At 36.0% G+C, this 17,697-nt stretch overlaps 2 protein-coding genes across 10 annotated transcripts in view; one reads left to right on the forward strand and one right to left on the reverse strand.

The window, feature by feature from the left end:
* Positions 1–3,070, forward strand: part of BCAR3 (BCAR3 adaptor protein, NSP family member) — a 164,921-nt gene extending 161,851 nt beyond the window's left edge. For 6 of the 7 annotated variants that reach the window (XM_067538442.1, XM_067538446.1, XM_067538445.1 and 3 more), the window contains one exon: positions 703–1,562. In XM_067538442.1, the coding sequence (XP_067394543.1) occupies positions 703–881 (179 nt within the window). In that variant the 3' untranslated portion in view covers positions 882–1,562. Of the gene's footprint in view, positions 1–702 lie in introns of all 7 variants that reach the window. The other variant, XM_067538443.1, reaches the window with a different exon arrangement.
* Positions 3,071–4,090: 1,020 nt separating this feature from the next.
* Positions 4,091–17,697, reverse strand: part of FNBP1L (formin binding protein 1 like) — an 82,782-nt gene continuing 69,175 nt past the window's right edge. The window contains exons 10-16 of one of the 3 annotated variants that reach the window (XM_067538451.1): positions 15,706–15,864; positions 9,805–9,914; positions 8,876–9,008; positions 8,271–8,365; positions 7,396–7,544; positions 6,838–6,996; positions 4,091–5,654 (exon numbers count right to left, since the gene is read on the reverse strand). In XM_067538451.1, coding sequence (XP_067394552.1) covers positions 5,647–5,654; positions 6,838–6,996; positions 7,396–7,544; positions 8,271–8,365; positions 8,876–9,008; positions 9,805–9,914; positions 15,706–15,864 — 813 coding nt within the window. In that variant the 3' untranslated portion in view covers positions 4,091–5,646. Of the gene's footprint in view, positions 6,997–7,395; positions 7,545–8,270; positions 8,366–8,875; positions 9,009–9,804; positions 9,915–15,705; positions 15,865–17,697 lie in introns of all 3 variants that reach the window. The other 2 variants (XM_067538450.1, XM_067538452.1) reach the window with 2 other exon arrangements.

Raw genomic sequence — 17,697 nt, forward strand, 5'->3', positions numbered from 1 at the left:
TAAAACTAAGATCATTAAAGACCCCATAGAACTCTTCACAAGTATGTGTTATCCCCACCACTGTGACTAAATTTCAGCTCAAGTGATTACATTTTGCCTGCATAAAATTCTGCCTCGACTTACCTGTTTGTGATAAAATGAATCACATTAAACAGAGTTTCAGCTGGTGCAGGGAAATTCGCAATATTGGTATTCTAAAGTTAATGCAGGCAAATATTTATTGAGAGCTCCTCATTTTTCAGGAGTTGCCACTAGATTATTTTATCTTCATCTAAAAATCTGTAGAGAGTAAGGCCAGAAGAGATTATAATATTCTAGTCTGACCTTTTATGCAATACCAAGAGCCAAAGTTTTCGTCAGTTCTCAGTATATCTAATGATCTTTAATTAAATCAGAGCCATCTACGTGCTCCCACAGCACAGCCCATGGAAGTGCTCTTTTTACCCAGCTTTTTAATATCTCCCAATATTTATTTGGAAGATGAAGCCAATAGTATAAAAAGAACCCAACTTTTTAGCATAAATGTTATTTTGGAAAGTACATAAACCCACATCTCCAAGTAAAAGCCGATTTGATAGTTAGAGTGACAAAGTGGGCGAGGTATTATCTTTTATTGGACCAGCTGCAAGAGAGACAAGCTTTTGAGCCACCCAGAGTTCTTCAGGTCATACACAATTATGTATTTTCTGTTTTCCTCATTAGGTTTTCAGCCAGATGATGAGATGAATGAGATCTTCAAGACAGAATTTCAAATGAGATTGCTATGGGGCAGCAAAGGAGCACAAGTTAATCAGAGAGAGAGATATGAGAAATTCAACCAGATTTTAACTGCACTCTCCAGAAAATTAGAACCTCCTCCAATGAAACAGGTAGTGCAATGAAATATCAAATGGACCCTTAAGATATGATGAATTCAAGTTTATCATTTAATATAATTAAAAGAAATTGCCACTTTGACCCTGTACAAGCCTCTGGCATTCACAGGATCTTTAGAATTTGTAAATTGCACTGTGCACATTAATTAATTGTTTAAAAACTACTACTGATTTCTGAATGAATGATTTATTTATTAATATGTAACCATGTCATTTTAATAATTTCTTGAACAGTCAAATTTAAGATAGTCTGCATAATGTATTCTTGTGGCTTATAAAAGTGTCTATTGATGTCTATTAGTCATTACTATTGGTGTTTTACTTAATGTTATCAGTAATGAAACAGTGTAGTGTGAATAGAAAATGTTAAATACATGTTTTAGAAAATATCAGTTGTATGATATTCCTTAAACGAATATGAAACTGTACATAGTTGTGAATTAAAGTATATCTTTGTGACATATTATACAGTGGGTCAGTGTACACTATAACCATAGGAAATAATGTTATCTGTTAAGGAAATGTCCTTTTCAGATTGTCCCTGGGGAGGGCTGAGCCTGTAGAGGAACTAGTGGGGTAGAAAATTAACCAGTTGATTAGGGTAGTTTGATATATTCTTTCATCAATGTACATGACACCCATGAGCTGATACCATTTTTCCACTAGGAAATTAGTTTTTAGAAGTTACTCTGGACTTTGTAATGCACAAGTTACAATTCAAGAGTGTGTTGGAATCTGCACAAGAACAAACTATGCCATGTGAAATGTGGGGAGGAAAAAACCCAGACACTTAAACAAAGGTAGGAGAAGAACAAATAGCTAAGCAATCAAGATAATTAAAATGTCTTCAACTTCAGCATCAGCTGAGGTTTGCACCTGTATCTTGGTCCTTCTCCAGCAAAAACGAGGAAATAGAGGTTAGTTAGTAGCAGCTAGATTGATACAAAATATTAATCTTTTCTGTATAGAATTAAGAGGAAATGTATAATCCAATGGCATTCTTCGTAGGTAAAGTGTGGTGTTGATGGAAGTTCAAGTGTTTGAGGAACTAGTGATTGGGATACTTGAGAAGTTCACCTGTAATAAGCCATCAACAATGATCATTTATGAAATAGTGGAGACAGAAGCCATGATTTACATTGAAGCCACAGCTGCACCCACTCTTCCACTAAGTTGGAAAATTTCCTAATGAGTTTATCAATGAAAAAGTTAAGAAAAACCTCAGAAGGAAGATGAGGCTTCTGAATTTACTCTTTCAAAGAGTAAATCTGTGCCATATTTTATAGCAATACCTATAAGGGTCAAATGAAATCAGCTTCTGAATTATTTCAGGAAGTTCAAATATTTAAAAGTGACAGTTTAATTTACTGGGCTTTTCATAAGGACCTACATAAGAGATTAAGAAAAATAAAGAACGACAGCCTTAGTGAGTTATGATATGATTAAAATCTCTCACTTAAATGGAAATGCCTCTGCCAACTGAAGTGTGGAGTTGCTGTTTGGTTATTTCCAGTTACCCATATCCCTGCACACAAGTCAGATACCAGATCTTATTACTGTTGCCTGTGGTTAAGTATGCAAATCCCAAAATAATTGTGTGTGGGGGAGGTAATCCTTCCTACATCACATTGGGACAGCACACTTCCATTTAATAACCTCAGTTAATCATCACAGCACTGCTCCAGGGCCACATTTAAATATAAACAAAGCAAAATGAGATGTTGGATCTTATATATATACACAAGCTCTGCAAGTCCCAAACAACCTCTCTCCTCCACTGTGGGAGTTGGACCAGAGACTATGACGGGGCATACCAACTTGCTTTCTCTAGCAATGGGTGCTGAAGTGGAGACAGTTAATGATCTTTTTGGCATTTCAGAGGCTTGGCTTTGCTTACATAAATGATAGGACTAAATTAGAAACAAAGTGATAATGAATTACTGCAGTGTGAGGGAGAGAGGCATTAATATGATTATGGTAGATTGTTTGAGTCTAACTGAGCCATGAGTGCACTTCTTCCACCTAGCCTTTCTCCAATGAGTAAAATAATTTAAAAATCCCTCAGGGGGGGTGGGAGAAGAAATATTGCTGTGTCTAGACTCTGAAAATGATGAAGATCCCCTGGAGAGGCATGTGATATGAATCTCTAGAGTACATAGACAATGAATGTTAGTAAAGAAACACTCAGATTTTAATCTGGCCAACCCATACTTTAGGAAGGCCTGAGATGGTCCCCCTCTTTTTAAATGTGGCCAGGTTTATGTTCAAGACAGGTTTGCTACTGGCAATTTGGTACCATATAAACACATACGCAGAGGGTGTTTCTCATAACAATTTGTACCGGCAAGTTGCATATTATATAAATAAAACTAGAGGAGCGACAGCCACTTTGTGGTATATAGAGTCACTGCATTGTATAAACGTCATGTTCAAAGGCACATTCTGCCACTTTTGTTCCTCATTCAGCTAGGCCTAATGAAGTCACTGCAACTACGTACAACATACCAAGTATGTACAGGTGGCAGAGTGTGGCCCTTTACTAACATATCAATATAAAAAATGTGACTGATTTACAGTGATAGTTTTGTAACAGAAGACAAAATGAAAGCCACCTTGACCATGAAAATTTTTTATTCCATTAAAATATTCTCAACAGAGAACACTATTTTTAAACATTAAGAAATCAACATGTGCACAAAAAGATTAAAAATTACTGGAAAATGCAAGAGTAAGACAATTCATGTTCAAAATTTCAGTATGATTTAGAACTAACTGTGCAAGTACACATTTCCCCCTATCTTTAATAACCCTCCTACCGGTTGCACTATCCCCCTCATGAAAGCAACTCGCCTCCAAGGAAGCAAACTCTGCTTTTAGAAAAACAAACAGTAGCATGAAAAGAACGGTTAGTTCTTTACCAGGAAATGTTATCAATGACCGGTGAGGCTGCTAGCCAAGTAAACCACAGGCTTCTTAGCAGAAAAGTCATCTCACATTTCCACCTCTTCTCTAACTTTAAAATAAAAAAGCACTAGTTTTCTTTTAAAAAACTACATTATGTAGTTTTGTCAGTATTGAGTAATGTCACCGTATATAAATAACCCTGTATACAATATCCAAAAATCTAAACTTGTTTAATAGCCCCAAATGTAATACACTAGGTCAGCTGTGTAATAGTGGTATACATAACAAAGGAATACACGTCCACACAAGAATCACTCCGCTTTAGTTTTACTGGTAGAACAATTTCTAACACTGAATTTTTCATTATTTTTAAAGAATCTAGCACTGCTGTGTCTAAGTATTGCTTCAAACCCTATGAATAAGACAATGTTCCAGGATTATTTCATTCCCCCAACAGCAAGTGGCTGGGCTTATGAAGCTTTAATTGGTACAAGTATCCCCCTCCCCACCCCTATTCTAGTGTTCCCTATTGAATCAGATATGATTTATTTTATTAATAGAATCACAAATGGGAGAAAAGACACCATAAGTAAGAGGGGCACTGCAGACAGCTATATTTACACATATAAACATATTCAAATATCAATTGTTTACAAGTAAAAGTGCACATAGATCATTACAAAGTATCACTCAAATTTCAACTGGTCCATACAATGAAGCATCACCTAGAAACAGACTACCACTGCAATAACTAAACTGGAGCCTCATAACCCAAAATTAAAAACAATCAGTTTCCATAATTTTTTTAAAAAACATTCATTAAAGTAAAATGAACAGCTAGCTGTCTAGTTTCAATGCATAAAATTTATGATGCACCATGTATCATGTTAAGATAGAGCTCTAAAAAACACCTAGCATAGCTACCTCAGCAACTGCTGCACTTTGGAAAGAGTTACAGGAGGTCACACTGAACTGAGACACAAAGCCCTTGGTGGGATACTGTAGTGGTGGGGTTGGCAATCAACAGATTTAGGCACTCTCTAGTTTAAGGCAGTGTTTGAGCAGCAAGCAGTTGACTTCTGAAAACAGTCATTTGTTTTGTGATGGTGACCCTTCGTTGTTATGCCAGGTTTTCTGTGCTCACAACAGGTTACTGAAGTGCTGAAGACAGCCCACAGTTCTTGGAAATCCTGTGACTGCATCATGGGCTAGAGCTGAGATATAGTCTTTTCCCCAAATCAACATAAATACATAAAGGTTCACATCAGTTACAATGCCAAGAAAACTGGAATGTAATAAAATGGTTGCATTGGAATAGTTATAGCAGCAAACATGGACACTGGGATGAAAACTTTAGTGCTAGAAATATTTAAACAAGTGGTTTTGCTACAAATGCAAAATAAAATGAGAAGCAATGGAGATAAAGTGTTAGGCAGACGTGCCTGACAATTCTAGACATGCAGGAGGAGGTTAGGGCGAGAATGGAGGTGGCATTGGCACATGTGGACAAATGACATGGTTCTGATTGCCAATTAAAATGGGGTAGGAAAAGGAGACAGCCAAAATGTAATACAAACTGATAAATAGTTTGCCCATCTTTCAGAACTTAGGACAAAGTATTTAAAATCTGGTTGCCTTTCTATTCTGCCATACTGGAATTCTTTTGCTTCAGAAATTTAAGAATTTAAGAACGTTCTTAATTATGTATGGAAATGCAAAGAATGTTAGTGAATAAATGTAGATCTGCATGCATTCATGCAACTTGCTTTCCCCTTTTTTTGCGGGGCCTCCCAGCCTAATGCCCTCCCCCAAAAGCAGCTGCATGTAACCTCCTTCAATATCTCGCCCATTTTCTCAGAAACCCGCTTCAGGAACCTGCAGTCCAAGAGGAAAAAGAAAAGAACAGAGTTACTGAAGGCCTCTGGAAAACAGCGAAGCCTGCTCACTTCTAATCAGCCATCTTAAATGGCTAGCCCTTCTATTTAATCCCTGAACAATTAACCATACCTGATAGCAAGCAAAAGTCCTTGCAATCTTTTTCTCTACATACACTCCAGAACAGCTATTTGGCCAGTAATCAAGTAGTGCAATGTACCTTCCTATCCTTTTTTTATTTAAAATTAGTAAGGAAAATGGTTGCAGATCTCATGTTTGATTTTAACCCCCAAGTGATGAAATGTAAAGCCTCTAGCTATGGTACAAGATCCTTTACACTGGGAATGTAAAACGTTTGCTAGAACTCAGAAAAAGACTAAGAGCTTTTCAAAAGTAGAAAGGCAGGAGAATGGGCTTTCAGAGACAGACACTTTGTTTTAACCATATAGTAACATCAAAAACATTTCCAAGCCAAACTTGTATCAAACACACAACATTCTAGGTCTATCTTTAATTACCCATAGACCTTCCTGAAGTGATTGTGCTTTTTCATCTTTGAGAAAAAGAAAACATGTTTTCCTCTTTACAAAGTGAAAGCTGCCCGATATATTTACACAGCAAGGACAATTATGAACACTTTCAGTAACTGAGCTCAGTCAGTTGAACAGTGTTTTTTGGGCTTTTTTTTTGTCAGCATGTGAAGTATGTAGTAGTTAAAGTTGCTGATGCAGGAACAATAGATTCTAAAGAAGTTTCCAGAAATTGCAATTTAGAACAGGTTATTTTCAAGTACCTGGTTGTACAGACAGAATTTTTAAAAATTACTTTCTGAAGCAAGTGAATATTAAAAATGGATTTAAAAAAATCAGTATCAAAATAATGATCTGATCAACAGATCAGATCCAATGATTTGTAAAATGAAAACACTAAAGGACCTCAGAAATATAAGGCAAATGTTTCAGAGCAATTTAATTAAACTATGACATCTTCTTAGTTTTAGGACCAACATTTCTGGAAAAAAATTGAAGTCTCTAGCCAAGCTCACATGGTGAACAACAGACCACACAAATGCCCTTAGATATCCTAACACCTTCCATGAAAGTGTGTGATTCAGTATTTTCCCTATGGTATGTAGAGTAAGTAGTAAGATGTCAGCTTAGCTGTTAGATATAGGTTACTGCACCTTTACTGTTTTTCTCTAGAGTTACATCTATATATGATGTTGGCACATAGCCTTCCTCTCCATTCTGTCTTCGAGCTCTTGTCCATCCATCTCCTTTGTCTTCCTCAATAACGTACAAAACCTCCCCTTCTTTCATTGCCAGAGTGCCTTCATTGTGACCTGGGAAAACCAGAGACAAAAAAGTCTCACAGCTCAGCATAATTTAAAGTAAGCTTTTTCCTTTGTACATCATTTTCAGATATTTAGACGCACTAAAATCCATGGCAGGGAACATATGGACAAACAGGCTTGCAGACAAAAAAATCTTCTCTCCAGCTGTAAAGCTAAATATATGCCCGTAGCTATTTTTTTAATATTTGTGTTACAATACTACAAAAGTACTAGTCTGCCAATTAAATTGACTTAGGGAATACTTCTCGTGACCTTAAAACCAGCTGCTAATATATTCTTTTTATAATGAAGAGAACAGTGATGCAAGAGTCTTGTAAGAAATAATCCCCATCAGCATTTCGTTCTGTTTTTTAAAATCAAATAAGCATAATATGCAGTTAGCCCTACCATCAAAAGGATAAATTGCTTTGCAGTGTCCTATAGCTGGTAAAGGATCATCGTCTTCAAATTCATCATCAAATTCATTGTGGTGGACATGCTGTTGTGGTAGGCCTCGAACTTCCTGGTTTGCATCATCGGTGTAGCTCCCCTCAGGGCTATAATGTAATGATTAGCGTAAGGACTCTGTATTTTTTTTCCAAAAAAAAAACCCCAAAACCCACACAACTGTAAAAGTTACTTTTCCATATCCAAAAAAACCCTCATGCAACTCAGAAAAGGCTGTTCAAAGTTGCTCAAGGCTATTAATGTGAGCACATCAGGAAAATGTGTTTGCAGTATTTAAATGTATTCATTAAGGTTATTGTCTGAGGGGGCGGAGTTGTTTTTTAAAGACTTGCAGTGAACTCTGCTAATAGAATGGCCCAAATTTAACATTCTTGTGTCCACAAGGAAGATATGGTAATGTCATTAGGCTTTATAAAATGAGAATAATCTGATAGAGGAGTGAAATGGGGAAAAAATATGCTGGGCAATATGGAAGTCAAAAGGGACCATTAATTGAAAGAGTGACCCTTTGGTGATGTCCTATACTGTTTTTACCTTGAATTATCTAAAATCTGTCTAATATTTGTATGCATGTATTTTAACGGAAAATTCATTATTTCACGGGAGTGGCAAGAACGAAAAGAAGTAAAACCTAGAACCATAGGACCAGAAGATGCCATGTAAAGGACATACACAGTGTATCTGGGAACATGGGAGAATGGAAAGGTGGGTATTCCCCACACCTAAATGCCAGATAAACATGGTGGGAGTAGCTGTGAAAAATATCTACTGAGAATGCCAGTAAAGCTTCAGCATAATATAGTTAAAATAATGACCTCTCTCTTCCCTGTGTTACAAGGTGATTGATGTCACTGCTATGCCTTCTGTCTCCTCTTGCTGCTACTTTACCTTCAACTTCAGAGAGCCAGGCCTTATGGAGAAAAAAAATCAGAAAACATCTGGGCTCAACATTACCAGAGAATCTCCTTCTCAACCAGCAAATGTTATATATCACCAAATGTACTTAGTATAGAATTTAGGTACCAATATATATATCCAAATTATCTGTTACATACCAAATCATTATGCCAACTTTCCTATTTACGTGGCTTGAAGCACACAGCTATCATCTCAGTTAAACCAATATTCAGTAGTAATGTTCAGAAAATGGTAAACACTGACATCTTGAACCCTTTAACATGAATCACTAAAAATAAATCTGTAGAAAATAAGCTACATTAAATTCCTTAGTATTTTTAACAAACAAGTGTATATAATCTCAGTCAACATACTAGGGGGATGGATGCTCCATGGAAAACTGAATCAGGCCAACTTCTTGAAGCAGAGATATTTTCTGGTTCCTATGTTTGTGACTTACAGGGAACACCAACATATTCCTGTTTCAATACACTTTCCGATAAACAGTTTAATAGCTATTAACCTCATTCTTATGTATTTCCATTCGAAGACGATCCATGTTGCACATAGTCTCAGTTAATTTTGGCTGCAAACTGCCTGGATCTCCCATCTGTGGATTCTTCTCATAAACATCTTTCATTTTGATGAGTGCATCTCTGTAATGAGATACATGAATGCCCAGGAATTATGACAAGTGGCAATTATATTACAAGGCATTTTGTCTTTAACAGACCAAAGAAGTTTGTACACCACCTAGCACAATGGGGTCCTGATCCATGACAAGGGCTCCTAGGTGCTATAGTAATACAAATCACCATCACAGACATAGAGAGGATGAACATAAACACATTCTCTTTCCTGCCCCAAGAAAAGCTACGGTTTCCCTCCCCAGTCTTGTCCTCTCATCCTCCACTCTGAGTAAAATAAGGCATCCATTTCCTTAGCCCCTCCCCAAGACCAAACCTCAGTATCCTGTCTTCCCTCCTACTGTGCTTATGTCCCTCCCAGTGCCCTCCCTCTGCAAAGACATACACAGTTCAAATGCTGGGTCTTCCCATTCATCTTCCATCCCATTATGACTCACATCTGCTGCCTGGTTCCTGGCATATGATCATTTCTTAAAGATTAATGTCCACATTTTCTAATGTATCCACTAGTTTTAGATGTCCCACTTGACAGACCTAAGGTCTGATTTTCAGAGTTGTTGAGCATTCACAACTCTAGATACAGTATTTACAATTCATAATACAAAAACTGATAATTAATTGCTTAAACAGAACGAAGTTGATAATAGAGCACATGTACTAAAAGGTGGACAGACCAACAGAATGGACACGCTGCTTAGAGCAGTTTAACTTTTGAACTCTGGCTTAAAAAAGGAAACCGAGAAAAAAATGGTTATAAAGATAAGTATGACCAAAAAATGGAGTAAGCCCTGAAGGACACACTTACTTTTGGTCTGTTTCTTTCTGTAGTTCTCTGTTGAGTTCATCGATTCTCTGCTGTAGTTTCTTACGTCTTTGTTCTGGGGGCAGGTGGCTGAAATCTTCTAGTGCAGGACCCTGCAATAAAGATAGATATTATTATTAAACATGGGGAAATATATACTTTCTGTAGTTATTTCTACTGACAATCCACACACAAACAGTGTTCTTTGATGTGAGGTAGCAGAATGAATCTTTTTAGCAACTATGCTATACACACGGCTGTATCAAGCATACACCTAAACCAAATGTGTGATCTTAGTGTCATTGCCCTTGGCCTTCACTCTGTTCCCTCCCTACTGTTTTGTTCGGTCACATCATGTGACAAGCTAGATTAGAAAGACACGATTTCTCCCTCAGTCTATCCACTGAAGTGCCTAGCCCGCTTTTGGGCACTGTCCAAAAATCATCAAACAAGAAAAGTCTTTTTATAGGATACATATCAAAAGAGTGATACATGAATGGGAAATAAACAGTCTTAGACTACACACGAGCAGAAAATAAATCAAAATTAATCATCGTAGCTAAGCTGTGAGGAAATGTATACTTCATTTCTTTGTTTCATAGTATAGACCATGCAAATTAATTTGGTAAATTTGCAAGTCAGCAAAACTTCCTACTGTCAATACTTTTAATGTAATGTCCAGTTCAAAGGATTCTTCATAATAATACAATCATCACTTAATTAACAGCAGCAATATCAGTATCAAACAAAAAAGATTTTTTCATACAGTCTAAATTCTATCAACTTTGGTGACCTATACTCCATCGCCAGTATTTCCAGAATTATCTTAATCTATTCGTCTGTAAAATAATGTTTAGTTACTGTAAGTTACTTTGCAGATACAGCCATGCCTACAGCCCCACTGAAGTCACGAAATGCTGACAGTTTCAATAACAGCTGGATTGGGTCCATATTTATTATTTATGGATCTATAAACAATTACACAGAAAAGCTCAGCCATAGGTCCTCCTAGTCCAGCCCTTGCAATCAAAGATGATTTAGTAAGTTAATAGACAGCATGACCTACTGTACCAAATAGTAATTACAACTAAAATCCAGAAGGCAATAAGCGTAGTTTGCAATCTGCCTAGAGTGTCTGATTTCCACTTTACTGAGATACTGCCAAAAGAAAAGAATACAATTGTGGAATTCATCCTAAAACCTGGATTACAGAAACTACCCTGAATCAAAGCTACTGAAGCATTGTCAATTTTTTCATTCTATTCCCAAAAATATGATTGAGAAGGAAAACAGCTTGTTGCTCAAACATTGATGGTTCTTGAAATTTTTGCATAAAAACTGACTTCAAATGCTCAAGTCCTTTTATCAGTTAAATGACAGAAAATATGCATTATGGACACCTCATCTCAGTATATTGCAGGAACAAGCCCCTATATGTCCTCTCAATTAAGTATGTGTGTGTATTTTATATATATAATTTTTAAGAGGTTGTTGCCAAAAGCCCACACCTCAACGACAGATATGCATGTCAGAGAGAGAGTGAGAGAGAGAGAAAACATGCACTCAGGGAGAGGAGAAAAAAATTCAAGCCTTAAAGTTAATAATAGCAATTGATAAAAAATGCTGCTTTCTTCCTGTTCTAGTTATTTAGAAGGCTATTTGTTTTAAACATTGAAAAAGGATCTGGCATTAAAGACAACTTGAAAAGGGGACAATTTAACAAGCAGAGCATTTATCCCAATTGTGTCAGGATTTTGAGTTAATGGGCATTCATTGACCCAAAATCAACACACTCCAAGTTTTAAACAATATGTCTAAAAATGCCTTCCCCTCTCAACTGAATGGTTTTCAGTCCCTTGTCACTTCTGATGTCATCATCCCACTACTACTTCAGTCATTCAATATAACCAAGAAAATCAACATCTGCTGTTTCTAACGTAAAACACACAGCCACCACATTTCTTTTGAAAAATAAATCCTTTCGGGCTTTCTTTATGCATCATAAAGAAACAAGAAAGGACAAACGCTTTCCACCTGGGCCCCCCCCAACCTTTTAACATCAGTGGTACCTTATAGTAAAATTAGAAAAATAGGACTCTCATTGTGAACATTATTGATTCACTCCATGAAACTAAACTCTAATAGGTATGTGTTGGAATTTTTCATCCAAATTGAGAGCTTGACAGTGTAAACAGAAATCAAGGTGTATTTTTCCCGCAACCACTCAAAATTAAGGTCAAAAGATCCATCATCATTTTTATTAATGTTTCTTTATACAACTTGCACAATCTTTTCATATAAATATTTTGCAGAGTTTTAAGACCTTTTCTATCAATCCCTGATATATCATGAACTCTGTCCACCTTCACTCTAAATCATAGATTAGTTACATCCAGATCACAGGCCCAATTAGCTCACACTGAACATGGATGATTAAAAAGAAAGACCATGTACACAAAGTGAAAAATTCAAAAATGTACTTCAGCATCTGACTCAAAGCAATTATGATATGGAAACAATTTCAAAAGATTAAGTACAGCAGACAGATCAGCACATAGGCTTACCATCTTCACCGACCACTGAACATTTGAAAACAGAAAGAAACGGGAAATTATTCACATGCAATCATCATTTAGGAAGTGAAAGTATATTCCTAAAATATATACCTTTAAAATACTATTTAAAATAAAGTTTTACAAACTCAAAATTAAATGACTCGCTTTACTATCAGCACAAAAACAGCAAAATACAAGTTTGAAGTGCACTTCTGTTGAGAATATTACTGGCAATTAAAGCTTACATTGAATGATAATGGGTAGTTTACCTTGTGAAATTACAATGCATGGCTTCATTTAATTACTTTTTAATTTTAGTATTTGTAGTAATATATATTTAGAGAAAAAATATAAAGCAAACACTGCACAAAGCAGAATTTGATGATGATGGTGGTGGTGGGCTGGTCTACCATACACAAAAATGTGGTTAATCATGCCTAGGAATACACTGCCATCACTTCAAGATTGTTAATATCCCAATAGAACAAAAATGGAGAGGTTTCCCATGGAAGATGCAAAATCCCTTCTCTGCCAAGCTTAAAAGTTTAATTTTACATTTTAAACTGCTCAATTGATCATTGCCGCTATACTCAAAAATCTTAAAATCTACCGAAAAACTGGTGAACTGTAAGAAAAAACAGGATTTCCTCCTCAAAGCAATATACTATGACAGACAAGACCGGTTCGGTTCTTACAAGGTGCCATATCCCAGAGACCTGCCATACATTCAGAGTGACCCTACCAAACTTATTAACCTTTTCAAGCAGAGCACCATGAAGGAGTTAGAAAGGACCCTTTCATCAATGTATCAATGATTCATATTCACCACATCAGTTGTGACCAAAAGCTATTACTCTTCGACTGTTGACCAAGGGCACACATGAAAGATTAGCGATCCTATTTAAGCAACATTTTAACAAAGGCTACCTAAAAAAACCACCTTTACTAATGACATCCTTGCTAGCGGGCTCAGTAAATTCTAATAATGTAACGGGGATGTAGACTGAGCTACTCTCCTTTCTAGAGGTAATCTCCCCAAACATGCATTGAGGAGAACTGGCAGAGAAGCATGGGTGCGACTTGTCTTCCATTGCTTAGGATAGGCCTGTTTTAAGGCTGGGATTTCCATTCCATCTGATATCAAGCCGGCAACTTACACAGCATTAAACTCTCTGAAAATTACAGATTGGAAGTAGAATAAATAATGATTCATTTTAGAAAATAAGTGACAAAAAAAAAACTACCCATTATCTGATGTGCCTGGCTGCAAGTATCACTTTCCCTTGATTCACAGCATGGAATGACATTTGCGATTTCTCCTTTACATTAAATAAACAACATAACTGCATTTATGCTCCTATCAGATGGGCAATGGTAACAGTGAACAAAAAAAACCCTATAGTTTTAATTTGTTTTCTGTTACACACAGTTGCTGATGGGGAGTCTTGATGATGCATGAAGCACAGAATAATGACAGCAATTTCATGTTTATGACCTTGTTCAAATATTCCTTGAGTGAAATCCTGGCTGGGGGAGGTAAACAAAATATCCAACATATTATCTGTGCACACTCTATGCCAACTTACTAGTGAATTTGAATTAAAAACAAAGCAAATTAAAATGCCATTTAATAGCAGAGAATGTCAATATCATTGAGAAAATGCTTTACAGCAATAAAAGAGTGGAAATCAGTTGTGTGCGTTAATAGTGACGTACAATATCTGAAATATTTTATACCTTTTCTATCAAAATATATACAAATATTAAATTGCCATATAACATATGAAATGTTTTACAACTATGGTAAATTGTTCAGCTTGCAAAAGGACCTACTAGTTCCCTTGACATTTGGCAAAGTCGTATTTTTAAATGCTTGCATGACATCATAAAATTTTTAAAAAATAAATTCAAAGTTATACTTGCTGCTCTGCAGGTTTACAAGAGAGAATAAAGTTTGGTATTGTGGAACTTTCACTGAGCTGAGCTCAGATCTGTAGGAGCTTGAATGATCCTTGTAAATTTTAATTAATATTAATATTAATATTTGATCACGTATGCTAACCTTTCTGTTTTGCATTGTGATCTGTTTCCTTGTACCTTCCGGACCAAAGCAAATTGTGATCTATTGATACAGAAGGAGAGAAAGGAGAAATCTATCCTTCTTAAAGATCTTAGTTGTCCACAAGGGTCTTCTGCAACCTATAGCCTCAGTATTAAGCAGAAAGGCTCCTGTATAAAGAGGTGATATACAGAGTAACCGGAGGGCTTGGCACTAGATGGGGTACTAAATGAGGTAAATTAAAGAATGTAAATTTAAATAAACTGAAATGTAATCGACAGATAGCCAGGGCTCCTCTAATCATTAACTGGAATGCCATATGACATTGTTGGACTTTGATCTCCACTCTAGATCAACAGAATCCACCATGGTTGTATACAGTATGAAACAGAGGGTTTATTGTTTTTAATATCAGAAAAATAATGAAATAAATCCAACCAAATATATCTAAATTTCTGATTAGGTGGATCAACAAATGCTAATAAATTTTACACAAACAAGGCAGACTATGTTTCACTGACATAAGGGGGGTAATGTCAGTTCATTTATCACCAGTACAACATATGTTTCTAGGAAACCATTCAACTTTTCAATTTTACTGTCAACAGAACAAATTCCATTTGCTGAATAGGCTATTATAAATTAGTAAATGCATTCCCCTAATAATTCTCAGAAAGTGACATTTAGTAGTAATTTATAATTGATGGAAGGCATTTTACAAAAAAAAAAATCCATTAGGAAGCAAAAGATATTTAATTATCATGTATACTACATTAAAATTATAATCTGTTACAAGAAATGAATGATGTTTTAACAAGAATTAAAAACTGCACAATATAGCATTTAAACTACAAAAAGATGGGTTTTTCCCTTTTAATTCAGTTTCTCAGAAATCAACTTCTACTATTTCAGTTAGACATCAACAAGTAAGATATCTGTCAATTTCTTTCGTGGTGACTATACACCCAATGATAAATTACTGCAAAAATTAATTACGTGATTCTGGTAAGACATTTGTGAATGTGCACAACAACAAAAAAAAGATTTCAAACATATACCCAGCACCCTCTTTATAACACTTTCCTTTTTGGAGCCAAACATTTTGAATGTTATTGAGTTTTTTAAATGAAAGTAACTATTGTGTAATAGAGAGCAAAGTACCCTAAAAGTACCTTTTACTAGTGTTATAACAGAGTGAGCCTTATAATAAGGGTGGAGGGTATCAGAAAAGCCACATCACAAACACACTTCATAGCCCATCATGCATTTTCAACTGGTTATCGAACTTACCCCTCTTTTGAGGCTTCTGAAAGAAGGAATTCTGGGCTTCCCTGTTTTTATGTCACTCATGCAATAATGCACTGGTTCAATGGAGAATATGGGATACTGGGACCCATTAGGAGTACTGGATGTGAATAAACTAGTAGGGGTAAGGGGTGGGGACTGTGGCTAATATGGAAATAAAGAAAGGAATAAATAAGCCAAATGTTCAAAGTGATTTTAAAATGAAAATTCTGTCTTTCAATAACAAAATTTCCATCCAACACAGAAACGGTTTACAGCATGTTTCACTAGAAGATATACCACCATAACTGTATCAACTTTAAAATAGTTTGCAGGGCAAAGATAGTCATTTTTAAACTGTTCAATTCAGAATTAGTTTTGTGATTTAAAGTTGGTGCAGATAATGGATACAGATTTAAGAAAACTTTCAACCCAATTTCCGAGATCCTGGCAATATCCAAGTACCTGAGATAGTCTCCTTCCTTAAAACTTCCCAATAGCATCTTCAGTATTCCCTAACCCTTGTTACTATCATTCTGGACTCCTCCTTGTTCTCACCCTGCTCCTTCTTCTCTGTATCGTTATTTTCCATTATATATGGCAGACTTGCCATTATGATGTCCCTAAACAGGTCAGTCACAGACAGACTAATTTGTAATCCAAGTTCCGAATGGGGAACTACTGCAGTAGGCATGGTAGATTTAATGTCTTTGACATTAGGTGGATGGCTTTCCTGACCATTACAGACTTTAGAATTTCCTCATCTTTTTCTTCCTCCGTTTTTGTTTTAAATCACCCACCTCTAATCTTATCTTTTCTTCCATAGTTTCTTTCACAAACTGCTTTTCTCTCACCTGCTATACCTCTCCACCACCCTCTATAGTTCTTTCCCCTTTCAAAAGACTGCCATCTCACCCGAATTTACCATCTACAAAGAGGTCAACAGAGTATCTTGAAATGCAAATTAAGACCCACAAGAGTTACCAGATACATCAAGTCACAAAGACTACCCTGAACATCCACCTTCCCACCCAAACATCTTGAACATCCCATTACAGTTAATGAACCGGAATTTTTTTAAATCAACAAGGAAAACAATTCAGTTTCTGTTATAAATTGTTTAAATAATCTCTGATTTTTAAATAAAATCCTTTAAAAAAAAAAAAGTATGCTCCCCTGCTGCTGTTTTTTCAGCAAACACTGACATAAGCTTCCATTCAGCAATGCATATAACCACTATATATGAGTAACTTTACATAGGATTTGGTCCACTCTGTTCAGCAGTACTACTCACAAGTGTAAGTATTTGCAGAATTGTATCTGACTCTACAAAGTCAACAGTGAAATTGGCTATACACAAAGTGCTGTCAAATGCACAAAGTAAACGACCTGGGGAAGAGAGAGAAAAATATTTTCCTGATATCTTCTTTTGACTACTGTCATCTTACGTAACTAAAGTAAGACCAAAGGGCCAGATCCTCAGCAGGTGTAAATCAGCACAGCTTCATTACTTCACTGTTACTAGCCAATTTACATCAGATGAAGCCCTGGCTAAAATTTTTAGGTAAGTGTGATTTTCAAATTGATGGTGTCCCTTTAAATTAAATTCAGCCTAATCTCTTGTGTAGCCCTCTAGCCAAATACTAGTAAAATGTTAAAATGACAGTGATACATTACAGTTAATAATTACAGTAGATGAAAAGTAAACAATCCAGGTTTTCATTGCTATCACACAGAAGCAATTAAAAATGTACTATGAGGAGGATACGGGAACTAGATATTCCATCTCTCCCCTTAGAGAAGACTTGTGTATCTGGAATATTATCTACAAAAGCATAAATCCCAACTGGAAAGAAGTCTGGAGAGTAGTTCTGTCGTCATAATAAAGCTTTTCTATTTCACTAAGTTGCTACTGACTAGCAGCATTGAAAAGACCTCATTAAAATGTGTGGGAATAATTAAATGATTTGTTTATATGCTCTAATATGGTACAAGCAA

Source organism: Emydura macquarii, unplaced genomic scaffold (genome assembly GCF_026122565.2).
Source record: "Emydura macquarii macquarii isolate MOO-44397 ecotype Brisbane River unplaced genomic scaffold, CSIRO-AGI_Emac_v2 contig_480, whole genome shotgun sequence".
NCBI lineage: Eukaryota > Metazoa > Chordata > Testudines > Chelidae > Emydura > Emydura macquarii.